This window comes from Schistocerca americana, chromosome 3, assembly GCF_021461395.2.
Source record: "Schistocerca americana isolate TAMUIC-IGC-003095 chromosome 3, iqSchAmer2.1, whole genome shotgun sequence".
NCBI classification, from domain to species: domain Eukaryota; kingdom Metazoa; phylum Arthropoda; class Insecta; order Orthoptera; family Acrididae; genus Schistocerca; species Schistocerca americana.
The window spans coordinates 949,162,752-949,189,806 of record NC_060121.1 but is presented as its reverse complement, the minus strand read 5'-3'; the positions used below and the strand labels follow the sequence as shown (position 1 = coordinate 949,189,806).

General features: G+C 39.6%; 1 protein-coding gene across 1 annotated transcript in view; it reads left to right on the top strand.

Annotated features, from left to right (window-relative positions):
* LOC124605560 (tuftelin-interacting protein 11) overlaps nucleotides 1–27,055 on the top strand; it is a 151,549-nt gene that overhangs the window by 32,064 nt on the left and 92,430 nt on the right. Inside the window, exons 3-5 of the mRNA XM_047137324.1 lie at nucleotides 7,552–7,831; nucleotides 9,841–10,024; nucleotides 17,593–17,686. Coding sequence (XP_046993280.1) covers nucleotides 7,552–7,831; nucleotides 9,841–10,024; nucleotides 17,593–17,686 — 558 coding nt within the window. The remainder of the gene's footprint in view (nucleotides 1–7,551; nucleotides 7,832–9,840; nucleotides 10,025–17,592; nucleotides 17,687–27,055) is intronic.

Here is a 27,055-nt window from a genome sequence, read left to right as displayed (position 1 = left end):
TTTGAGGCTCGGAACCCTGCTCAGTGGATGTTCCAAGTCACTCAAATCTTTGAAGTCCTCAGGCTGCATATCATATGCAAGTAAAGGTTTCATTGGCCTTAGTGAAGCAATAACCTCTATTGAATGTTTAGGAACATGCACAGTATGACGTTTCTTTTGACCCTCATCAGGATAAAGTCTCAGTCACACTCCAGAAAACTTTGACCTGATACCAAGAACTTTAGATTGACTGTTGTAAAATATCCCAGAGTTTTTAAGTATTGCCAAAGTGACAACATAAGCCAATTATTGTTTTGCCCTATGCATCTGTCAGACCAAATAATTCGTCTTTTCTTCTCCCCGAGCAAGGGGCTGATAGTTTGAGGTGATGCACTTTAATATACGAAGAACTTTCGGTTGATCCTTGCCTGCCCACACTTTCATGCCAAAAGCACGTTGTTGCATCATTAGTTCCAGCATTGTGTGTGGCTTGATTATAACATGAATACTGCCGTTGATATAATTCTGAGGAGTGGGACGATACAGGACAGAAAAGCACTTGCTGTAAATCCATGTAAAGTACAATGTAGTTAGGACTTCGTTTGACTTTGTTTTCATCTTCCTTCATTGCTTTACAAGCTACTTCAGCCACGGAATGATGTAATTTACTGTGAACTTCAGTAGTTAATCTCTCTCATCTGTTTGTGCTGACATAATACCCAAGTACACCTGTCACAATATGAGCAGGAATCTGCTCTGGGGAGACCAAATTGCAGATTGAAATCTGAGTGAAAAATCTCTCTGTATGTGTGTTGCATTTATATTCAGGATGTTGTTCTCTAAAATATCAAACATATTTTTTTAAATGTAGATCAGCAGACAAGCAACTCTTTTTCGGATTTGTGGCAATGATAATGAGTTTCTTGTTTTGACAACGATCATATGTGATTTCGCATAGCTTTTTTACATGGTCAGGTATAGCATAAGGCTGATTTTTGTCTTTGCTCCTCTTGTCACAGAATGACTCTGAACTTTTTATTATCTCTTGCAATTTCTGTATTTGATGAGAAGCTGTGTTATAAGCATGACGTAATATCTTTTGACAAATCTGGTATGTGCCACCTGGCAGCACTGTTAAGAAATGAGAAAAACTGCAATGTCTATGTGCTCAAGTTTTACACAGTTTTGTACTAACAGTGCTGACTGTTGATCATAACTAAAAGTATAGAAGTCTTGTTGTGTCTTTTGTATACATTGGAATTTGTTTTCATTGGTAGGTTTAACTGCAGCTGAATGCCTGAAATCACAAAAAACGATTATCACATTTTGAAGCAGTGTTTGGATGACTATATAGTATTTTTATAAACTCACTGTAATTCGTAATTATTTATACAGTTGAAGACAATGATTAAAGTCTAATGCTGTCTGAATGTGTAAGTCAAGTGCTCTGTTATGTTAGGTTATTATGCATTGTGTTACATAACCTTTTCATTGTGCAACCATTGACTAAGTTGTGATATGGTTTGCACAACTTGATGTTTCACAATAAAAGCTAGACAGAATTTTGCTTCACTAGTCACAAGCTAGGCTACTTATTTAAGGTTACGGAATCATAATATTACAATTAAAAATAGCCGTGTGTAAAGTTGGGTTACAACCTTATCTGGTGGAGATTTTGTCACTATTAACTTATCCTCGTTGATATATATTGTTTTTCAGCATCCCTGAGTTGCTTATGTTTCACATCATGCCACTCACTCACATATTGTTTACACTTTTTGCCTCCATTCATGTGTTTTTTAGCACTGACTGTAAGAGGTACACTTGATGCGTCTGCCACCTTATTTACAGATACAACCTTGTTCCGTGCAACCCGAACTTGTTACCAATCTAACACAAGCAGAAGATTGTGTAAAGCAGTTACAATATCCTTACCTTGTGACAAGTACTGTTAACAACCTTTTTCCATGTAAAAACCAACTTTTGTAAAAGTAAGGGTTACAAACTTGTTCTGGGCAGTTATTAAATTATGGTTTCATCAAGGACCTGCAAGTTTGAAGTATGCAGACTGTGTGTAGTGTAGCCGCTCTGGAGTTATCTTAAATAAAAAATGGATAACATCAGTCGATAGTATATTAAATTTACGTTAGCTCATACGTAGCCACAATGAAATAACCTTAAATTTAATGTTATAGTGCTAACTTGATCTTTGATTTTGATTTTTGTGGGTTTTTGTCACTCTTTATGGTTTTACAAAAAATAGTTAATGTAAACAAATTTCATACATTACGGGTACGGGCTCCCAAGAAAAGTGTTTACTTTTCAGGGGTCAAAGGTAGAAGTTAATAGGTTGAACTGTTGTTATTTTATGCTGCACACAGTTTTGAAAAATCATTTCTCGAGAAATACCTGTTTAAAGTTTAGGGAAAACTTTGAAATGTATTATTAGTTCAATTTGCATAAAAACTACATGTTGTTATATATTTTTGATGTCACTGAATACAAATCTGAAGATAGATTTTCAAAATTCAAAATGGCTAATCCAATATAGCAGACCAAAAATTATATTTTGGCTAAAACTTGACCAAAAAGAGTGTTTCTGTTACTTATGTTTTGTCTGAAGTTCCATATATCAACCCTTCCTCTAACTTGAATCATTTCTAAAGAGCAATTCCCTCATTTAGTGAGAAAAGATGATCTAGCTGAACTGGATATCCTGCATTTGGCAACTTGCACACATTGTTCATCAGCTTTTTCAGCTAATATGTTTGCTTGCATACTGCAATATAAATCATTTTGTGAACATGCATCACAGTATGACAAGTTTTCAATCTGAGCCATGCGTCTCTGGCTGAGAGCCCCAGGGTGGCCGCAACACTGAATTGAACAATGCACTGTAGAAACTTCTTTGTCCCAAGATTCTAGGCACATATACGTTTCAAAACAGCAATTAAAAAAAAAAAAATTGAATTTTCGACCATTTTGAATGAGAACCTGCCCTTAAAACAGGATCTGTTGCTACCATGGCTGGAACTTTAGTGCTAGTAATAGGAAAACTGTCATCATTTAGAACTTCCACTTCTAAATAAAAACAAAGCAATTCCTCATTATTAAGTTCTGGATCCAGATCTGTTTTTGAATATGTCATGCATTGCGATGCGATTTTGTAATCCTTGTTTACAGCAATGTTTGACCCTTTTCCGAATGTATTACCGCTGCTCTCTCATTGGCGGCATAACACAAACAGCTGACACGCCTTCTTTGTGCCACTCGTACCTCATGGCAAGCGCTGACAACATTCCTGCACGAAACATGGAAGTACGCCACTGTCCCTGGTCTAGATTTTTTCCCTGCATCTTAAGGACTGCTTCACTTCGTGCTTAACAGTATTCCCAATCCTGTAACAGTTATTTACAGCATATGGACATGGTTTTTGTGTGTTCTAGAGGAGCTTCATAAATGGTTCTTAAAAGCGAATTAGTCCAAAATGACCAAAAACTTACTTGTTTTTCTTGTTCTCTGAATGCCCTGTACACTGTACAGCATCAGTTTATGTACTTATGCATCATAAGTTGGTGAATGTATTATAAAATTATTCTAGGCTATTGTGGGTTACATCCACAAATTTAATTTCATTATTGCCAGTCTCACTTCCTCCTGGGCAAATGTAACCACATTCATGTGCTCCTTTAGCAATTCAGAATGAAGATGTTGATACTACTCTGTTTCTTCCATTGTTCTTTTCTCTGATGCAAAAAGGTGTTGGCAGTTGGGAAAAACACACAAAAGGAATTGGAGCGAAGCTATTGTTGCAGGTCTTCTTCCTATTATATTTAAAACAAATTTAATTTTCTGTTCATTGTATTAGTAGTTGCTGTTAATAGTTTATTGATCCTGTTACTGCACAAAAGGTCTCTCGCTGCCATCTTCCTGCTCCCTCTCCTCTTCTCTAACCATCAACCTCACCCCCACACCCAGCAACACAGTTTGCGCACTTAACTTGTGGAGAACAGTTAGTTGTACACTAGGCAATCTCTCTCTCTCTCTCTCTCTCTCTCTCTCACTCACTCATTAACTCTACTCTACTCTACTCTACTGGACGTAGTGTTAATTATTTCCTCTAAGTAGACTGATATCTTCCAGTCTGTTGTCATTGTGCTGTCGGATCGTCTAAGGGTTGATAATACAGTAGTGACTGAACATTGTTTTTTGCAAGTTTGTACGGATAACCCCAAACATCTGATTCCATTTGGCCCTTAATGTACACCTCCCATTTTAGTACTCTTCTTTCTTTATATTGATGTTTGATAGAAACTCGGCCTTTTTTTCCCTTCTGTTTCCCTTAAAGATCTTTCGTTGTGTCTCCTTGCATGACATGCTCTGCATCTTAAGGACTGCTTCCCTCCATTCTCAACAGTGTTACCAGTCCTGTAACAGTTATTTACAATATGTGGACATGAATCTTTTATGCTCTGTAAGGTAGCTTCCTGAATGGTACTTAAAAATGGGATTAGTCCAAAATGGCCAAAAATGCACTTTTTGATTTCCTTGTTCTTGAAATGCCCCATATACTGTAATGACAGCATCAGTTCATGGTACTCATTTGTCACAAATTGGTGAGTGTAATATAAAAAATTCCAGGCTCTGCTAAAGTGTGGATTACATACAAAAATTAATATAGGAATGACTTGTACAGGTAGAATATCATACCATAATTGTGTAGTTAATCATTTTTTATTTTAATTTTAGTGGTGTTAGACCACAGTAGGAACCACTTACAAGTAACCAATAAAGTTCCACACAATGCTTATGCATAAAAAACAACAACTTGAACTACTATAGTTAAATGGAAAAGGTGTAAAGTATTTGCTGGCTACTTCATTTGTGAGAAGAATTTTTTAATTGGGATTAGCAGAAGACCTGCAAAGGTACAGAGATGAGTTGCATGCGAGACATAAACTCTTTGTTTAGTTAGAATGAGTGTGACAGATATACTCAACAAATATCAGTAGGTGATGTTGGGTGCATTAGAAGAAAAGGTATTATTGTGTAAATATTTATTCTTAATATGCCAATCACCTACCTTCTGAGAGAGGACAAACATTAATACCTCGCATTTGCATAAAACCAGTCCGCGGCTAGTGATCTAGTGGTTAGTGTTGCTGTCTGCAGTTTGGGGGCTTCTATGTCAGATTTCCTGACAGGTCAGGGATTTTCTTTGCTCGTGGAGTGGGTATTTGTGTTGTCCTAACCATTTCAACTCATCTTCATCAATGTAAAAGACACCAAAGTGGTGTAAAATAGAAAGACTTACACCAGGTGGCTGACACAACCCCTGACAGTCTCTCCTCGCTAGAGTCCATATGACCATTTCATTTCAATGTATAAAATCAGAGAAATGTGAATCTGATTTGCAGTTGTGTTAGGGGAGGAGAGAATAAAGTTAATGGCACTTTTCACCACATAGTATTAAGTGGTTTGCAAAGTAAAAGTGTAAATTTAGACAGAAATTACTATATAGATTCATATAAATACAAGTATTACTTTCAAGCATGCATAACGGTTTCAATAAAGCAAATAAGATGAAATGGGAAGAGAGAACAATGTCAGTAGTTTATCTTGTTACAAAATTCATGAATTCCAACTAAACTTTGTCATGAAAAAGACTTGCCCCTTCCCCTATAATGAAGAAATGGAGCGAACAGTGGATGATGAAAGATAAAAAGAGAATGGTGGAGAAGGAAATGCACAAATTGATGCTTACTTATGTCTATTTATTTCCTGTGCTGTACAATCACTTTCAGTCACAGTTATTTTGTTGTGGTATCCTTTGAACTTTAAAAATAATTTGTAAATTTGTCATGATTACATGACACAAAAGATATTTCTTTTTTATGGCATTAAGAAGAATGAACATTTGCCATTTATGTAGTCATTTTGATATAAAGTATTTCAATGTCATAATCATCTCACTGTTTCTGGAATTTGACTGGGGCAGCGAGAAACACAAGCTTCTACATTCCAGTTACTTCCCTTCCAATCCACATTTTCCTTCACTCTTTTTGAGTTATTTGTCACTTGCTCTTCGTTTTTGACTCTATCATTGAAACTTTACGGCTAATTTGCCCTTTGGTATCCTCTCCCATCTTGTTCTTCTCATATGACCACACTACCCCAATCTTGATCTTCCTGTTTTGTTTCATAGAGCCCCCTTTTCAAGTATGTCTTAATCTTCATTCCTCTAGCTAAAATTCCACATGGTGGTTGCTTTTCATTTTTCTGTTTATGTAGTTGTATTGCTTCAGTTCAAATCCTCAAGAACTTTAATTCACTCGTCTGTACTCTGTATTGATTTCCTTCAGTGTTCGTGTTTTGCAGCGTGGTTTACTTAAATGAGTCACTTGTAGATGATTCATTAGCCCATGCTCCATATACATTGTCATATTTGAGATATAACTTGCTTTGAAATGTGGGGTGGATATGGATGGCCAGAAAAGCACCACTTTATTGCCAAAAATAACAGGGTGTAATAGTAATCCTCTAATTCACTGATATCACTTGCCCGAGATTGACGTCTTTCTTTAATACAAATGTACTACCATATTTGACAGAACTTCAAAATTAGACTGTGATGTGAAAATGAATACACTTCATATGCTGTAACCACTGTGTGGACACTTTTATTGTTCCCAGATGACTGGTTTCAACAGTTTTATGCTACCATAATCTGATCTTATGGAACCTGTTATAAAATTGTCATGTTACATTACAAGAAGTCAAAACATAAGACACTCCCCACGTATACAAGTCTTGATAAAAATCCAGTTGATAAAATGAACACAGACAATAAAATGCGCACACGGTTGATAAAATCCTCGTGTAGTCCATGCTGCAGAGTGCTGTGCAGCCATCAAAGTGCGTGGATGATTCAAAGGTTTTAACATCTGTGTGGATTTTGTTGTCTGTGTGCATTTTTCATCTGTGTGCATTTTATCAACTGGACTTCTGTCAAGACCTGTATACGTAGGGAGTGTCTTTCATGCTTTGACTCCATATAATGTAACATCACAATTTTATAACAAGTTCCATAAGATCTGATGATGGCAACATAAGATTGTTGAAACTCATCGTCTTGGAACAACAAAAGTATCTATACTGCAATTGCAGTGTACAAAGTGTGCTCATTTTGAACCATACTGATTTCCCCAAAGCACATGTGTATCTTACAAATACTATGAGTCCTACTGAAGTTGAGCAAAGCATTATCCATGTTCAGCTTGTGTAAAAAATTACTCTCAGCACATAATTTGATACATTTTATCTTTACTGTTGGGTGGAATTTAAACAGTACCACACATCAATAAATTGTCCTCTTCACTGAATATAGCGTAGCTGTTAAAGCGGGTACACCATGAGAAACATTTCGTGCCAGTATGGACAGAAATGTGAACAGTGCAGACATAAATATGTAGTGAACTACATTGTAAACAATGTTGGGATCACAAACAATATCAAACTTATTTTTGGTGATCTTTACATTTCTTAGTCAGTTTATATTACTTCTGATTGCAGGTATCTGGGCTGATGAAAATGGTGATGAAGGTGGAGGAGGAACATCAACTAGAGCCAGCTTTAGGGGTGCAGTTGGTGGAAAAGGATATAGCTATACAGCCCCTGTAAGTTTCGTCTCTGGTGGCATACAGCAAGCAGGCAAGAAGAAGCCTGGTGAAAATGAGAAAGAGAAGGAAGAAGAAGAAGAAGAAGAAGAAGAAGATAGTGAGGATGGGGAGGAGACACGGGCTGGATTTGGCACTCGGAGACGGAGAGGTGCTGATATAGCTACTACATCAAGGTAATTTATATGTTAGGTTGTTTATAAAGTTTGTTACAGAAGCCATATATGTTAGACTTCTGTACTTCCTTTGACAAAACGCTCATTCAGTCTTGGCTGTAATATCATCATTTGCATTGTTCTAACTTCTAGCCCCCCTACTCAGAAGGAATCATCAGTTTGCTATGCTAACAGTGGGGAGGGAGGGGGGAGGTAACAATTGTAGAGGGAACCAAGGGATGTATTTATGCAGAGATGAAGAAACTCATGTAGTATGGAGTAGTGCGGATAGCTCCATCTAACCATTGTTGTAACTGAAGATCACAACGAACAGTAAGAAGTGACTTACATTGTTGTACTCTAGTCTTATCTCCGACATTTTTATACCTCCTTCTTCTGTTGATCAATTGAAGCTTTTCTCCTGTTACCTAAGGTTTCTTTGCAGTTTTTCGTCTTTCTACTGAGTGGTTGTAACTAAAGTGCAGCTACTCACAGAGGTCCATTTTGAGCTGTAATTACCATATTGCATGGAACCTTGGTAGACATGCTAATGCGTCAATGCACAACCAATTTACAATGGAAAAATGTTAGTTTTAATTTTTGCCACCAGGTGCAAATCTGGTACTGTGAATGCAGGAAAGGCGTACAGAAATGTTTGCATATGTAGTGAATTACAAACAGGACATGGACAGAAAAGGTCAAACAAGAAAGGCATAGTGTTGATTTTATTATTAACCATAGCTTAACACAGTTTGTTCAGTATGAGCCCCGGAGAGGTCGATGAAATACTGCAACAATTTCACACAGCAGTTCCAGTGGAATCTGAGCAATGTGTTTCTGTAACTGGCTTTCAGATCAGTTAGAGAATGAATGTGTCCTGGTAAATGTGTTACTTAAACCAAAAGTCACATGTATTCAGATCCGGTGATCTTGCAGGTCATGCATCTGGAAAACATGTTCATGGAAGGTTGCTTTCACTGGGTGAGCAATTTGTTGCCTCAAAGTTGTGACTTCTCTATATTCACTGCAGCCTGTAGTGAAAAATGTGCCTTGTCACTCCATATTTCCTGGCCACTTGTCAACAACTTAGACCTGGGCCAGAAACTGAAGAGCAAATTCAGAACAGTGTTGTGGATCATGATGTTTCAGTTGGTGCGTCATCTAGATCTTTGACAGGTACTAGTGTAAAATAGACTGCAAAATTTTCCGTACTGTTGACCATGGGATGCATGAGCACAAGTACTACTTGGTTAGTGGCATGTGCTGCATGATCAGTTACAGCAACAGCTACCGTGCCAATAACTTCCACCAGGATTGGATGTTTTCCTCTTCCAGGTACCACACAAAGCTCACCTGTGATTTGCCAGGTTTGCGCGTGGTGGCCACAATTGAAACTAATTTTTTCCAGCGTAAATCGGTTCCACATTAATGCATTATTTTATCTATCAGGTTTTGCTACCATACCATAACTATGACTACGCTGGACCTCGATGAGTAGGTGCACTTTAATTATAACCACCCGGTGTAAATAGTTTTCCGGCCTCTAAGATTGCAATTTTCAGAGACATCCATTCCTGTTAAACTTAACCACCTACAGTGGTATTCATTATTGCAGTATCAACAACCTTTGTGAACATGAAATGCACCTGATCATTCTTCAATACTTCAGTATCCCAATTCTTCACACATTGATTGTTCCGGCAAGTTCTCTTAAACATCATCGTACTTTTCATCATTGCTTAAGTGTGATCTGAATCTGTATTTGTTCCTGGGTATGCCTTACAGCCCATTTTATGACTTCAGAATCCATGTCTCAAGAATGGTGTAATCCAACTGGAATCTGCGTCTTCAGGACATTTCCAAATGTGTGTCCTCTATTTGTGGTTATTGAACAGTGTCTTCACTATTACTAGCTGATATTTGCTGCAGAACTCAACTAGTGAGCAGATTTTTCTTTATCACTGTTACAGCTATTGTGATGTTTGTTATTTATGATGATAATGTCTAACAGTTGTTTTTATTTTTTCAAGTGAGGAAGATGAGGGAAGCGGATTAGAGTTCCGGCACCACAACAAAGTCAACTCATTTGTAGATGGAGATATTGCTGGTTTAAGAAGGAAGAAAGCATCAACTGTGTCTACTTCTCTGATGCAAAAAGGTGTTGGCAGTTGGGAAAAACACACAAAAGGAATTGGAGCGAAGCTATTGTTGCAGGTCTTCTTCCTATTATATTTAAAACAAATTTAATTTTCTGTTCATTGTATTAGTAGTTGCTGCTAATAGTTATTGATCCTATTACTGCACAAAAGGTCTCTTGCTGCCATCTTCCTGCTCCCTCTCCTCTTCTCTAATCATCAACCTCACCCCCACACCCAGCAACACAGTTTGAGCACTTAACTTGTGGAGAACAGTTAGTTGTAAACTAGGCAATCTCTCTCTCTCTCTCTCTCTCTCTCTCTCTCTCTCTCTCTCTCTCTCTCTCTCTCTCTCTCTCGCACACTCGCTCACTCATTAACTCCACTCTACTGGACCCAGTGTTAATTATTTCCTCTAATTCTTTCAGATACTTCTCTTCCATTACACTCACTAGCCGGTGTCCTGTGTCTCCACGTACTCTGTTATGCAATTGCCAAATTCGGTTCTTACTTCTCCACACTCTCCCATTACCATTACCCAATTTTTTCACTTTGCCTTCTCACACAGCGTCTCTGAGCCTCCTGCCCCACAGGTCTCAAGGTTATTGCAGCCTTTTTTCCCCTTTTCTCCTGCATTCCCTTCCCCTTTCCCCATCCTCCCTGTCCTTGCTCCTTCCCCCCTCTTGATGTTCTTGCTTATGTTGATCTGGCTATCCTCCTGGTTCCTCACATTTCTGTCTGCTCCACCCCTTTTTTCCTGGCTTTTTGGTCCCCCTTTGGGGTTTGACTTCCCATTCTGAATTTTGCCTCCATAGTGTGAGCCAACTGGGAAGAGCATATTACTTAGTGTCTTTGATGTGACCTTACCACCTCTCCCATCTTTTACTCTTGCCCTTGTCCTTTTCATGCTATGTAGCCAGCATTGTAGCCAGTTGGTGCGGTGGGGTCATTATCTACTGGTTTGCTTAAGCCCCTCACAACACAGGGATCATACTTCTGATATGTGAGCTGCTACCTCCCCATGCATGCCTAGTAATGGTTGCTTGTTATTCTTGAGCATCAGAACTCCTGGCAATGGCCACTATGCCAGACAGACCTTGCTGTGGCTAGGTGGCAACCACTAGGAGAACCCCTAATTGGAGCGGGTGGTATCAGGGTGGACACTTTGCATATGAAACGCATTAAACTCCAAAAAACTGCCTGTTCTTCCGCGACTCTCTCTTTAGTTGGGAATCGCTCCTTTCACACTACTTCTTACGACCCTGTGGTCTTCCCTTCTGTAGCTACTCCCTGGGATTAGGACCAGGCTTGCTGACTTGTGGTGAAACCCATTCCCCAATCCCAGGTTTGCACCAGGACTGTTGGGGACACTTTCACTGCCACCAAATCAATACTTTTTGTATAAATAATTGAAAACAAGTTTGGCAAAGTGGACTCTCGGAGTAAGGTGCAGTCGAGTTCGCTGTTGATTAGAACTACTTCTGCCACCCAGTCTTCAAACCTTCGTGCCAGTGACCACCTTGGTGACATTCCAGTGTCCATTACTCCTCACTAGTTTTTGAATGTGGTTCAGGGTGTCATTTTTTTTTATAGGGACCTCATCTTTCAAACTGATGAGGAACTCTGGGCCTATCTGGAACGGCAAGGTGTTCGTTTTGTTTGTCGTGTTCACCAAGGCCATAAGGACAGTTGCTTCGATACAGGTGCCTTTAGTCCAGCATTTGAGGGGGACACCCTCTCGGAGGAAGACAAGGGGTAGTTTCAAAGAACGTTTCAAGTGACATGTATCGAAAGTGTGACTGTCGCAGAGCAAGATATCGATTTTATTTACAGCGATCAGAACAACTATGACAGAAGACGAATGACGTGGATTTGAGTTGTAATATTGGCAACAACAAAAGCAATACATAAAAATTGTGTAATGGCGACATTAAATGTAATTTCACTTACCTTACTTATCATCAGTATCTTCATTCAGGACAATTCCATATTTTCTGTGTGCAGGCAGTAGAAGTCCTTTTTTTTCCATAGTTGGGGTATGCTCTAGCAACATCTGTTAAACCGAGCGAGGTGGCGCAGTGGTTAGACACTGGACTCGCATTCAGGACGACGACGGTTCAATCCCGCGTCCGGCCATCCTGATTTAGGTTTTCCGTGATTTCCCTAAATCATTCCAGGCAAATGCCGGGTTGGTTCCTCTGAAAGGGCACGGCCGACTTCCTTCCCTAATCCGATGAGACCGATGACCACGCTGTCTGGTCTCCTTCCCCAACCAACCAACCAACCAACCAACCATCTGTTAAGAAAACAGGTAAAGTCTCACAGGGAAGTTTTTTACCATGTATTGAAAAATATACAGTTAATTTTTGTCTCCTGGCCATTCTTCTCCTCTGATGGCTGATTTCAGGGATTTCCGTAATCGCTAGATGTTTTGTGTGTGCACAGATGGAGCATCAAAAGACACGTATTTGACAGAATGGTTTACAAACTCATGGTGAAATCCCTCTTCCTTCAAAGTGTTGTATGATTTCCATCCATATTTAATGACATTGGTGCTTGGTGCTGGGCAAGATGAAGTTCTTAATAAGAGGCACTAAAGTTCGTTTAGTCTTGGAATACACTTTCACAATGAAAAATTTTCTTGATTCTCTTTCTATGCCTCCATATACCCAAATTTGTTCAGTTCCTTTGTTGGGAAGCCGTCCTTTCCCATATTTTCGAGTTGTTGTGTGTGACTCGTTTATTTCCACAATCTTGTTGACATCAGCTGTTGGACCACTGTAGTTAGTCACAATTACTTCTCGACAGAATCTGTAACAGTCACAAAACAGTATAAATGGACAGTCCACTTTCTGACTCTGTGTTTTACAGTATATAATCTGTAACCCAGTAGGAAACTAAAATAATACTTTGCTGTATTGTCAGTTTAAAATTATCAAACCATGTGTTTTTCTTTATACTTGTTCTTTTCCAACATTTGCTGTGATACAACTGTAACAGGACTCGTGACTGCTACTTCTTGAACCTAGTTTGACGCAGTTCTCCCCTAGCAATCCACACAATTTCTAGTGTTGTGATTTGGGAGCAGATGGCCCTCACTACAGAATTCCAAATAATTTTCCATCATACTCAACCTAGGAATCAAATCATGCCACTTGAGTCTAACACTACTGGAAACTGTAGCTGCTTCGGTCATCTTGGTGAGAATACTAAAAAAATATAATTATTACTACTTATAATGTGTCAGTGCTGTTGCTTGAAGTGAGATTTTTTGCTGCAGGTTGTGTGTCATCACTGTAAACAGAATCGATATCTTACTCCAAGACAGTCGTGTGTTCAATATATATCACTTGCAAGCATTCTTGGAAATTACTGGTCAAGGTAATGGTTTACTGGTATTACTTGAAGCTGTATGTCCTGCCACACAAGAGGCGTTTTAGGTGTTTGTGTTTCTGGCATATGTCTTCCCCCTGTGCACCCAATACACTACTCAGTGAATGTAGACGCCCACTCTGTGAGGGGAGCTCCTATACTCCTCCACCCATGTGCATTAATTGTCATGGCCATTTGCTGGTTGGCCCGGGTTATGTGAAGGGGAAGAAGATTCAGGAGTGTAAGTCCCTCGATCGTTTATTTTATTCTGAGGCTCACCAGAAATATGACCACCTTCACCCTGTCTCTGTGACATCTAACTTGGCCTCTGTTACGTCCTTTTTCCCATCCTCTCTGCTCTTCATCCCAGTCCTGAGCTCTCTGTTCTCTACCCTCTCTTGCAGTGCCCAAGCTATCCGCTCTGGGTGCTGTCCCCTATCTGGCTGAAGTGTACCCACTTAATAATAATAATAATAATAATAATAATAATGGTTTATTTGTCCATAATAACTTTTACAGTCGTGGACATAGACAGTCAGTACATACATGAACAATAAAAATAGTTTAGTAGTAGAAATAAAGTACATTCAACATAAAAATCCTTGATGGAGTACAAACATTTAGCAATTAACAGCTGCTTTAATTTTATTTTAAATATGTTTCCTTTTAACATTTTTATGGTATTTGGCAGTCTGTTGTAAAAAAATCTTCCACCAGAAAATGGATTATGATCGGTTGCTTTCTTATTTCTGAATTTTATGTGGTAATCCTCTTTCTTCCTTGTATTATAACTGTGGATATCACTATTTATTATACTGTGCTCCATATTTTCTTTTACAAACAGTATAGTCCTTAGAACATATACTGAATACACTTCTTCGGCATCTCCTGGTGAGAGGCCCCCTCCCCCTTGCATCATCCTGATGAGATGTCTGCTGCCACATGTTGCCAACAGGACCTACAGTCTGTGCACCCCAAGGTCACCCACTATCTTTTAGTTCCAGATCTAACTGAAGGCTGCTCTCTCTCTCTCTCTCTCTCTCTCTCTCTCTCTCTGGGCCCAGCCCTTCTCAACCTACAAAAAAGGAGGAGGAGAAGGAGAAGAATAAAAGAAGAAGAATCATATGTGCTGGGACAAGACCCCTTCGGTGCTCCCAGAGGTGCTGTTTCCCCCCTCGAAACCTGAGTCTGACCTCTTTGTTTGTGGATGTCGATCCATCCTTGCCAGTGACTGATGGCTATCTGACAGTGTGACGAGCTTCAGCTCATTCCCCTCCCATTTGGATCCCTGTTCTGTGCTTATTCTGTGGAATTGTAACATATTCTACAGTGACCTTCTGGAGTTGCAGCCTGTTATTTCTTTAACTCCACAGCTTTTCATTTTCCAGGAATCTCATTTTACTGATGCCCCCTACTGACCCTTTGTGGATTCTGTGCTCTCTGTTGAAACTGGGTCAATCCTTTGGGGGCTAGCGTTTGCACGTTGGTCCATATGGACATTGTTAGAACTTGGATCCACCTTTGTACCACATTGGAAGCAGTTGCTGTCCGGGTCCACTTGGACTCTGGGGTCTTGGTTTGCAATCTCTGTTTCCCTCCTGGCAGCCACCTTTACCTGCTGCCCTAATTGTCCCCCTTCAACAACTCCCCCCTCCCTTCCTTGTTTCTTCAGGATTTTAATGCCAATCACCCGTTGTGGAGCAGTGCTTTTTCATCTTGTCATGGTCTCCTCATAGACTATTTTCTTGTGGACCACAGCCTGTGCCTTCTTAATGATGTTTCCCCTACCCAGTTTAGTGCTGCTTATAGCTCTTACTGTGCCATTGATCTTCTGCTCACTTCCCCTCCTCTTCTCCCTTCAGTACAATGTTCGCTGTACATAATGACTATTTACCATTGATTCTGTCATTCCCCCCCCCCCCCCCTCCACCCCCCCCCCCTCCTGTGGCTTTCAGTCACTCTGATTGCCTGTATATACACCCCAGGTTGTGTTTACCCCTCTTTGTCAGGTTGTAGTGATGTTATCTCTTATGTGCCTGATACGATTATTCAGGCTGCTGGCACTGCCACCTCCTTCTCGACAGGCCCCTTTCGCTGCCGGCTAGTCCTGCAGTGGAACACAGCCATTGCCATTGCCATTCGTGATTGCCGTTGAGCCTTGTGACGCCTTAAGTGACACCTATTCTACGACAGTCTCATTAACTTGCCACAGTCTGTTATTTAATCAAACTGAGCGAGTGGCTGTGTTGGGAATGCTTTGTCTCTGCACCCTCGAAGGCTTGTGTACGGATGTGTTGTTTCTCGTGGAATACCTTGTGACCCATCTTGCATAGGCTTTGGCATCTGCCTTCTATCAGGCCGTCTTCCTCCTCTGGAAATAGCAGGCCGAAGATTCCTCCTTATGTTTTACTCCTTGTCAGGGTGAAATCCTCCAATGAATCTTATCTGGAATGAAATTTTTACTCTGCACCAGAGTGTGCACTGATATGAAACTTCCTGGTAGATTCAAACTGTGTGCCAGACCGAGGCTCAAACTCGGAAACTTTGCAAAGGTCCCCACTGTCTAATAAACTTCCTGCGATTAAGGGGACTCCGCCATGAGGTATTATTCTTCCACCCATCCTTTCCTGTCTTTGTGTCAGCCATATCAGAGCAACCCATGGTTTTTTTAATCTGTAATGACCCCCCCCCCTCCCCCCTATGTAGTTACATGTTCCCCCTCACTGCCCTTGTTAGACTGCCCAGCGCCTTTTGCCCTACACACTAAACACGTACACCTACTTCCCATGTCACAGGTGTTAGTGGATGACCTTATGTGGTTACGTCCATCCATGGTTTTCATCTCAAAAGTGGTTTTCCTTCTTTCTGGAATCGGAGCCCCTCAGTTAGCATTGGCATTGTTGGGAGGCTTTTGGCCCTGCGTCCCTGCTGGCCCAGCTTTCCCCAACTTGCCCCTATAATTTGTCTGGTCTTTTGCACTGTTTTTTCCCCTTTTCTTGTATCTTCTTCTTCTGGTGTTGCCCCTGTTGTCATGATCGTGGTACGATGTGAGGATCAGAATGGGTCGGTAGCAGTGCTGGTGCCCCGTCACATGTAGTGCCTCGGGAGCACCCCCTGCTCTTGCCTCTCCATATCTCCCCACTCCCATTCTTTACTCTATTCTTCCTGCTACCCCAGTATTCATTCTACCTTTTTGTATGTCCACTTTCCTTTCCCTTTACCTGGACTGTGCTGTTGTTTGTCCAATAGTTTCTGCTACCTTGAATCGTAGACGCCATGACCTTGCTGTCTGGTCCCCTCTTCCACAACCCCTCTCCCTCACTCAGCCACCTACCCAACCAACCTCTCAGCCTTCCCCCTCCTTTGCTCCAACACACACACACACACACACACACACACACACACACACACAGAGAGAGAGAGAGAGAGAGAGAGAGAGAGAGAGAGAGAGAGGAGGGGGGGGGGGGGAGGGGGGGAATGGGGGAGGGAGGTATGAATTGCCTGAAACACATGTTTTAAATAAAAAAAAAGACACTAAATATGGATGAGAATTTTAACATTTGCAACTACATTCTGGGGATGTTTAATGCTGGAAATGAAATGAAAATTACCAGGAAGCTCATCATGAAAGACTAAAGTACTTGTGAAATATGCATACAAGCTACTTATTATGATGTAAACGTAATAACCGAAGAAAAAGTAGCAAGTAACGGAGCCGAGCATTGTGTCGCAGTGGTAGGACATAGGATAGTGGTTCAAATAACTATTCAATTTTACATTTTTGTGGTTCCCATAAATTGCTTAAGGCCAATGTCAGAATGTAAGGCAAATGCCAGAATGATTCCTTTGAAAAAGAAACAGTCTGTATCCCCATCTGTACCCATTCCAAGCTTGTACTCTTGTCTCTAATGACCTTGTCAGCAGTGGAATGCTAAACCTTCCTTTCTTCTTTGTTTTGCAAATAATAGAATACCAGTTTAATAGTTTAAAATAAAACTGTTTTTGGACTTACTGAAAAACAAAGAAGTGAATTTCACTTGGTGGTACCATTTGCACACATTTTATACCAGAATAAATAAAGTATTAATGTTTATGTTCTATTTTTAATAATTACTGGGATAAAATAACGAAGAATTTTTGTCGTTTGAGTAACAAAACAAATGATTTTCAATTACCAAAAGGTAAAAAGTGATTCCCAATATTATTATTGCACTTAACTGTCTTATGACATTATTTTTGAAATTAATATAATCTTTTGTCGCTGTGTTGTTTCAGATGGGTTTCCAGCCAGGAAAGGGCTTGGGAAAGGACCTCCAGGGTATCTCTGCACCTGTAGAAGCCCATTTACGCCGTGGAAGAGGCGCTATTGGTTAGTTTGATCATCAGTTTTGTTATTTGTTAAGCCATGTTTCAATGATTTCAGCTAAACCGAGGTGGAGAAATATGTCTTACTGCATTTGACATGCATGTTAGGTATCTTGTATTTTACTGTTTGAGGTGTTGATGTACAGATTACTGTGTCAGCAAAAATGGTATTGTAACTTGGTTTTTAGTTTGCCAGTAAACTGTCACTTGTTCATCAAAACATTTACCTAAAGATTCTCAAGGATCGCAAAAAAAGTGAAGGTTGGAACTTTTTTTGTTCTTGCCTTTGCAATGTTGTTGCTACATTTGATTTGTGCAGGCTGAAAGGCTCCTCTGTCTTCTGTATTATTTCATGGTAGTACTTGGTAAGCTCGTCATCAGTACCACAATTTTTTTATGGGCTAGCCTCCTCTCATTTTGTTTTACATCCATTCTCCTTGCAGATGTTTGCGATATCTATTGTGTTGCATTTTACTACATTTTCTGTGTCCTAGATTGCCTCTACAGATTGCTTCCAACTTCAAGACTGATTTAAAACTACATGCCAGCATGGGGTTTTAGAAGTGTTGTTTTCAGAATTGAGACTTTGAGGGCAGGACACACATCAAGTCTGGATAGCTTGCTCAGTAAATTTTGTCCACTAAAGGCAAGGTTGTTGATTAAAGTTAAGGATAGGCTCATAGTTTTAATCTGCCAGGAAGTTTCGAAAAAATGCACTCTCTGTTAGAGTGTGAATAATTCATTCTACATTGTTACCAAGTTTTTGCACAAAATACTTAGAACTTGACAAAGTAAGTTGGACCGAGAATAGCATTTCATTCTCATTCTTGCTGCCGGATGGGTCAACCTATTTGTTCTGGAGGGACAGTGCTCTGTTCTTTAAGAATGAAACATCATTTGCCTGTTTTCGTGTGGTTGGTAGTAGACTTGCAACACTGCAGAAACATCAGCACATGCACTTGGTTGCTTTGCAATTTTTCTGACACAATGTTAGAAAATGTTAAGTAAAAAAAGTTGAGTTTTTTTCGCACCTTATAGCCCCATTGGCCAGCTTTGTGGTGAACTGCTTATCATTTTGCTAATGGTCATACTTCCTGTAATATTTCAAAATTAAGTAACTCACCACACGAAATTAGAATATTTTGCAGTGAAAAATAGGAGTCACTGTGAGTTCATGTTTAGTGCATATGAGTCAGAGGTTGATGCCTATAAAATGTAGCTAAAACTTTCAGAAATTAGCCATATGGGAAAATAATTCTCCTATTTGTATGTTGTCGTATGCCAAAAACTCATTACGTTATCTCAGAGCAGTTATGTTACCATGTTAAGAGTATTTTGCTCTCACTGTACCGTTTGCCTGTGTGAATGGAAATGAGTGAGAGTGAGTGAGTTTCATGTCCATAAATCATTTGCATTCTTTTATCAAAATGATGTGTAACAAGTAAGTTTACAGGATATGTGCACATGATTAGTGTTAACATTACTGAATACAGTATTTTTTAGTCCTGCTCATGCAGCCACACGAAAAAACAACACTGGTAGCCCTAGTAATGGGTAATGAAGGTCATTTTTCCCTCTAGTGGTGTAGGTATGGACCTCACTGTTCTTCTCAGATTGTGATGAATTATTTATGACAAATTTTATTGTTGCTCTTCACCATATAGCAGAGATGCTGAGTTGCAGATAGACACAACAAAAAGACCGCAACAAAATAAGCTTTCAGCCAACGAGGCTTTTGTCAAAAATAGACCGCACACACACACACACACACACACACACACACACACTCACACTCACACACACAGTCTTCCCATCTGAAGCCAGACACTTGTTGTGTCTATCTGCGACTCAGCATATCCGCTGTGTGGTGAGTAGCAACTATTGTTTTCATAATATTGTTACATTCCATCCTGGATTTTCCATTGTTTGAATTTCATTGGCAAATATATGTATTGTGATGGCACAGTTAAAATGCCTAGCTCCTTGAAGAGATATGTTCATGCAGGGTGTATATGACCAAGGACAACCGGGAGATCCGGGAAAAACCCGGGAATTTTGTAGAATTCCGGGAATTTTTCATTGTTTTAGTTTTCCGTTAAATTTTTGTAATTTTGACTGGTAAAAACAGATACTGTAACAAAGGATAGTACTGTATCCCCCTACTGCTGAAGAACACCTCAACAATAGAACATAAACGAGAGAAAAAAACGAAAATAACTTAAATTGTAAAGGAAATGCGCCATATACAGCAACGACACACAGTGCTCATGCAAGCGTGTGCCAACAGCAAAATGTGTCAAAGGCTTTAGGAAGACTATGCAATGCTTCATAACAACAAATTGCCTCTGATGAGCGTGAAGTCACAACTGTTCACATTTAGATTTGTTTTAGTAGTTACGAGCGGGCTCATGCGCATGCCCAGTTGAGTCAGATTCTCCCGCTTCTGGCTACAGCAATGTGGCTGTTGGCTGTGCAAGCAGTCGCAGCAAGCAGCTGGATGCTACCGGGAAAAGGGGGCGCCAAATTCATATTCTTGAGGAAAAAAAACTTGTTTCACAAAGCGCCTAGCATCCAGCGCACGTTGGTCTATCGATCATTCATGTGATTTTGAAACTCATTCCTGTTGGTTTTTGAATATTTTTGAAAGCATTTTAAGTTGATTTCTGAATGAATCGTATGTTGATTTTTAATTGCGTGCATAGTGTACGTGATGTCTCTATCAGGAGAATACTCGTCGCACCTAGAAATAAACTTTCCTCAGACAACAGACAACAGGCGACGTGGCTATATGAACTGAGTGGAGTAAAGCTGAACGGATGAATACCAATTGCTGTCTGATTATGTGGTTGATTGGGTTTGCGAATGATCAGCGTTCTTATAATTACTAGCGAAATCCACAGACTCGGACTACCAGAATGGAAATTAGCAACTAACAGGAATAACAGGTGAGAAAGATTACGTATTATCTTCTCGGTGTATCCAAGAAAGTGAAATTTTGACAAATTTTTTCGCCAGATCGCTACACTAGTAAGGACCAGTTGAACAGTCCCCGGCTAGCAGCCGCTTAAGTTCTATCCTGGAAGCATCGTGGAAAACGTGTTGTACGAAGACGTAATAACGCCTAACCGGAAAATAATCATGGGATAACTAAATCTGTGATTCTGACAGGGTTAGTAAAGCTAATCGCCGAACAAATTTTGACAATGGCAAGAATAGCGACAGGATTGGTGATGACGAAATTGTTAGAACGAGGAAGGAGAAGAAACTGGGACATCACACAAATTATGGAAGAATAAGACAATTCCTAATTTATATAAAAATTTCTTAATACTACTTTTCGATCTCATGCTTGAGAAACTGGTGCGTATGATTGAAATGTGAAACTATTTCCTACCATAAAGCTTTTTGCTTGTAGTAGGCCTAATAGGCATTTGATAGTGCTACTTCGTGAATTATATTCTGTTGTGTTATAAAAATGACCATTTGTGCCAAAACAGTCTCGTTTACTTTGCGTGCGTTACAAAATTGGTGCAATGTTAGAAAGGCCTATTTTGTTTTATTTAGCAGACAGTGACAAAATAGACGTAATCTGATCGAGAAACCGCACCAGTCTTGAGTATTATTTGTATTAACAGCTTTTTCAGTATTAGAAAATGACATTTCGATTTTTCATGTAGCAAAACATTTGACGAACTTTGATGAGGTGATAGACTATTTCGCAGAAAGAAAAACACGCCATGATTATAGAGGAAAATGATGCTAGGAGCTAAGGATTGAAGAAGTGTGTACTTTTTTTGCTTGTCTCTTGTCTTTATTGGTTTTATGTATCCTATATTTAATTTTATGTCACACAAAACAGCAAGTTATTAGCTAATAGGCAATGAAGAGTGCAAATTTTCTGAAGAGTTCTTGTTCTCCTTATTACTAATAATCCCATTCGCTAATAATTGCGAGATTTTTTTTTTTAAGAGGGGCAGGCTGTCAAACCGGTTGACTGGGAGCAGGAGAGGCACCACAGGACATTTTAATTTCCACTATCCTGAATATAGTTTGATGACACCCATTACAAAATAAACACGTTTGAATACCACAGAGCGAAATAAAGTGACATGCGATACAAGAATGCTGTCTGAAGAGGTGTGGCACTGCACTTTGGCACACTTAAGACCAAACAACATGATTACGTTGCCTGGAACACATTTGTTGTATGTTTCAGAGTTTTCAGAAAGATGTGCGCTACAAGATGAGCATATTTTTGAAAATTCGATTTTTTTAAATATTGACCCGATTAGCAAATATCGTAGATTCGGGGCTGATGCGCAGAGCAGTCTGAGTTATAGTGGGTAGTCTCCATGTGACCCGTGTTTACATTTAGTGATTTTGTTGTTCAGAAATGTGTGTGATATCTTATGGGACTTAACTGCTAAGGTCATCGGTCCCTAAGCTTACGCACTACTTAACCTAAATTATCCTAAGGACAAATGCACACACCCATGCCCGAGGGAAGATTCAAACTTCCACCGGGACCAGCCGCACAGTCCATGACTGCAGCACCTCAGACCGCTCAGCTAATCCTGCGCGGCGATTTTGCTGCTTCTCCTTCATTTACTCTCATGTCAAATGTAAACAAAACGGATATGTATGGCCGGGAGCTATCAAGTGAATTAAAATACATTCACATAATTACGGAAGGCTAAAATATGTTATTAGTTTCAGATTTTATTTCCACCTTTCTGACAGTCAAGCATTAAACGCCTTGCAGATCAATGAAGTTATTTTTGTCTGTTTGCTAAAGAAATTTGACTTTCATTAACCTTTTCTGCGGAGGCAGTCAATGTATTTGAAACGAAATGTTTAATTCCACAGTACTGGCTAGTTTCAACTGTTCGCTGCATTTCAGGTGCACGTTTACATCTTGTAGCATGTATGGCATTATACCATAATAAAGAACCACACGTGATATAATACAGTATTGGTGCTCCAAGAAAATTTACATCCCAAAAACCGCACTGAAAAGCTTAATATCAGTTCGAGGTCTACTTCATTGGGAATCTGGACATATGAATGTGCACTTTAAGTATACATTTTAAATGTGCATATTTTAGTACTGTTCACGAAATACCGATGCTCTTGGAGTATCCTCTGATGTCTTGTTTCTTTTATGACAGAATGTATGATCTTTCAATGTTTTACATGTACGTACATACGGGCTTCCAGTGTCACGGTAGCTGCGCAAGCGCGGTGTCGCCTGTCTGTTACCTGCGCTCTCTGACAACTGCTGAAACGAACCTATTTCTAACAGGTCGCGGGAAAATATTGCGAATGGTGGTTTGAAAAGAGTTACTTTCAAAGTAAATATCCTGTTACGTAAGTCGAAATATGTGCGAGAATGTACTTTGAACTTCTTGAATCATAGAGCGTTTGACTCTCATTTAAAAATCAACTCTTTGATGACGAGCCATTTAGAAGAATTTTGAACCCTGAAGATCAGACATTTATGTCATTATTAAAAATTTCACTGGCACATTTGTGTGATATATCTTAAACTGTAACACGCGCAAAAAAGATCAACATTATATATCCGCTGTCATCGGCTGGCGAGATCACGTGACATGAGCTATTACTGGCTTATAAAAGCGCATCATCGATTTAAATAATTCGGAAAGTAGCATGCGATGTTTGGTGGAATTCCAATGTATACTTTCGTAATATGAAAATCTGCGGCATACATGTTGCTGCACATCAGAGATATTTCCAAAATGCGTCTTTTTCACTGAGTTTAGTTTCCTAAAGTGCGGAAATTCAACGCCCGTGTATAAAACCATAACCATTCAAAGTACTGATAAGTTTTGCAGGGAAAATATACTGTCTCTTTACACAGAAAAGTGTGTTTTAACCCGGGAGAAAATGTGGTTTTAACCGGGAAATCCGGGAATTTTTTTTTCCTTGTCCACGTATACACCCTGTGATGACACCTGCAGGCCAACAACACAAGTTATTCTTACTGATTGCTTCTGTGCAGTCAGTACTTTCTTTCTAAGTGGTGAGTTACCCCAGAAATTTATTCTGTAAGACATTATTGAGTGGAAATACACAAAATATGTTAGGAGGTTGACTTTTTTTATTTCCAAAACTAGCAATTATATGAAGAGCAAAAGTGGGTGAACCTAATTATTTGAGAGGCTTAGTAATATTCTTTTTCCAATTCGAGTTCTCATTGGTATGTACAACAAAAAATTTGTAGCACTCTTCCCTGTTTAATGACACCTGTTCATGCAGTACATCAATTATTGGTATGACTCTGTGTGTTGTAGGAATTGAATGTAGTGTTTTTTCAAAACTTAGGTAGAGTCCTCTTCTGAGAACCCCTTAATAATTCTTTGAAAAATGATATTTACAGTCTCTTTTGTGGCATTCTCTCTAATGGGATTTATCATAACACTAGTGTAATCTGCAAAAAGTACCAATTTTGCTTGTTGAATGTTAAGTGGAAGGTCATTCACACACATAAGGAACAAGAGTGGGTCCAAAATTGTGCCCTGGAGGAACTCCCTGTACGATTTCTCCCCAGTCACTAAAATTTTCTATACCTGGCGCTAAAATTTTTTGCACCTCTAGCATTGTTCGAATTAATGAGCACCACTTTTTGTGTTCTATTTGTTAAGTATGATTCAAACCAGTTGTGTGTAAACCCATTGATTCCATAAAACTTGAGTGTTTGTTAAGAGTGTAACATGATTTACACAATAAACTGCCATGGAAAGATCACAAAATTTCCAACTGGCAGTGTTATATTTAAGCCTTGTAATACTTGATGAGTGACTCTGTTGTTGTTGTGGCCTTCAATCCTGAGACTGGTTTGATGCAGCTCTCCATGCTACTCTATCCTGTGCAAGCTTCTTCATCTCCCAGTACCTACTGCAACCTACATCCTTCTGAATCTGCTTGGTGTATTCATCTCTTGGTCTCACTCTACGATTTCTACCTGCCACGCTGTCCTCCAATACTAAATTGGTGATCCCTTGATGCCTCAGAACATGTGCTACCAACCGATCCCTTCTTCTGGTCAAGTTGTGCCACAAACTTCTCTTCTCCCCAATCCTATTCAATACTTCCTCAATAGTTATGTGATCTACCCATCTGATCTTCAGCATTCTTCTGTAGCACCACATTTCGAAAGCTTCTATTCTCTTCTTGTCTAAACTAAACTATTTATCGTCCATGTTTCACTTCCATACATGGCTACACTCTATACAAATACTTTCAGAAACGACTTCCTGACACTTAAATCAATACTCGATGTTAACAAATTTCTCTTCTTCAGAAATGCTTTCCTTGCCATTGCCAGTCTACGTTTTACATCCTCTCTACTTCGACCATCATCAGTTATTTTGCTCCCCAAATAGCAAACTCCTTTACTACTTTAAGTGTCTCATTTCCTAATCTAATTCTCTCAGCATCACCCGACTTAATTCGACTACATTCCATTATCCTCGTTTTGCTTTTGTTGATATTCATCTTATATCCTCCCTTCAAGACACCATCCATTCCGTTCAACCGCTCTTCCAAGTCCTTTTCTGTCTCTGACAGAATTACAATAAGTCTACAAATGCTAGAAACGTAGGTTTGCCTTTCCTTAATCTAGCCTCTAAGATTTCATCTTCATCTACATCCTCTTCCATTTCCAAAGTATTGTCCTCAAGTACATCGCCCATGTATAGACCCTCTATATACTCCGTCCACCTTTCTGCTTTCCCTTCTTTGCTTAGAACTGGGTTTCCATCTGAGCTCTTGATATTCATACAAGTGGTTCTCTTTTCTCCAAAGGTCTCTTTAATTTTCCTGTAGGCAGTATCTATCTTACCCCTAGTGATATATACCTCTACATCCTTACATTTATCCTCTAGCCATCCCTGCTTAACCATTTTGCGCTTCCTGCCGATCTCATTTTTGAGACGTTTGTATTCTTTTTTGCCTGCTTCATTTACTGCATTTTTATATTTTCTCCTTTCATCAATTAAATTCAATATTTCTTCTGTTACCCAAGGATTTCTACTAGCCCTAGTCTATTTACCTACTTGATCCTCTGCTGCCTTCACTACTTCATCCCTCAGAGCTACCCATTCTTCTTCTACTGTATTTCTTTCCCCCATTCCTGTCAATTGTTCCCTTACACTCTCCCTGAAACTCTGTACAACCTCTGGTTCTTTCAGTTTATCGAGGTCCCATCTCCTTAAATTACCACCTTTTTGCAGTTTCTTCAGTTTTAATCTACAGTTCATAACCAATAGATTGTGGTCAGAGTCCACATATGCCCCTGGAAATGTCTTACAATTTAAAACCTGGTACCTAAATCTCTGTCTTACCATTATATAATCTATCTGATACCTTTTAGTATCTCCAGGGGTCTTCCATGTATACAACCTTCTTTCATGATTCTTGAACCAAGTGTTAGCTATGATTAAGTTATGCTCTGCACAAAATTCTACCAGACGGCTTCCTCTTTAATTTCTTACCCCCAATCCATATTCACCTACTACGTTTCCTTCTCTCCCTTTTCCTACTACCAAATTCCAGTCACCCATGACTATTAAATTTTCGTCTCCCTTCACTACCTGAATGATTTCTTTTATTTCATCATACATTTCTTCAATTTCTTCGTCATCTGCAGAGCTAGTTGGCATATAAACTTGTACTACTGTAATAGGCGTGGGCTTCGTGTCTATCTTGACCACAATAATGTGTTCACTATGCTGTTTGTAGTAGCTTACCCGCATTCCTATTTTTTTATTCATTATTAAACCTACTCCTGCATTACCACTATTTGACTTTGTATTTATAACCCTGTATTCGCCTGACCAAAAGTCTTGTTCCTCCTGCCACCGAACTTCACTAATTCCCACTATATCTAACTTTAACCTATCCATTTCCCTTTTTAAATTTTCTAACCTACCTGCCCGATTAAGGGATCTGACATTCCACGCTCCGATCCGTAGAACGCCAGTTTTCTTTCTCCTGATAACGACGTCCTCTTGAGTAGTCCCCGCCCGGAGATTCGAATGGGGGACTATTTTACCTCCAGAATATTTTACCCAAGAGGACGCTATCATCATTAACCATACAGTAAAGCAGCATGCCCTCGGGAAAAATTACGGCCGTAGTTTCCCCTTGCTTTCAGCCGTTTGCAATACCAGCACAGCAAGGCCGTTTTGGTTATTGTTACAAGGCCAGATCAGTCAATCATCCAGACTGTTGCCCTTGCAACTACTGAAAAGGCTGCTGCCCCTCTTCAGGAACCATGCGTTTGTCTGGCCTCTCAACAGATACCCCTCCGTTGTGATTGCACCTACGGTACGGCTATCTTTATCGCTGA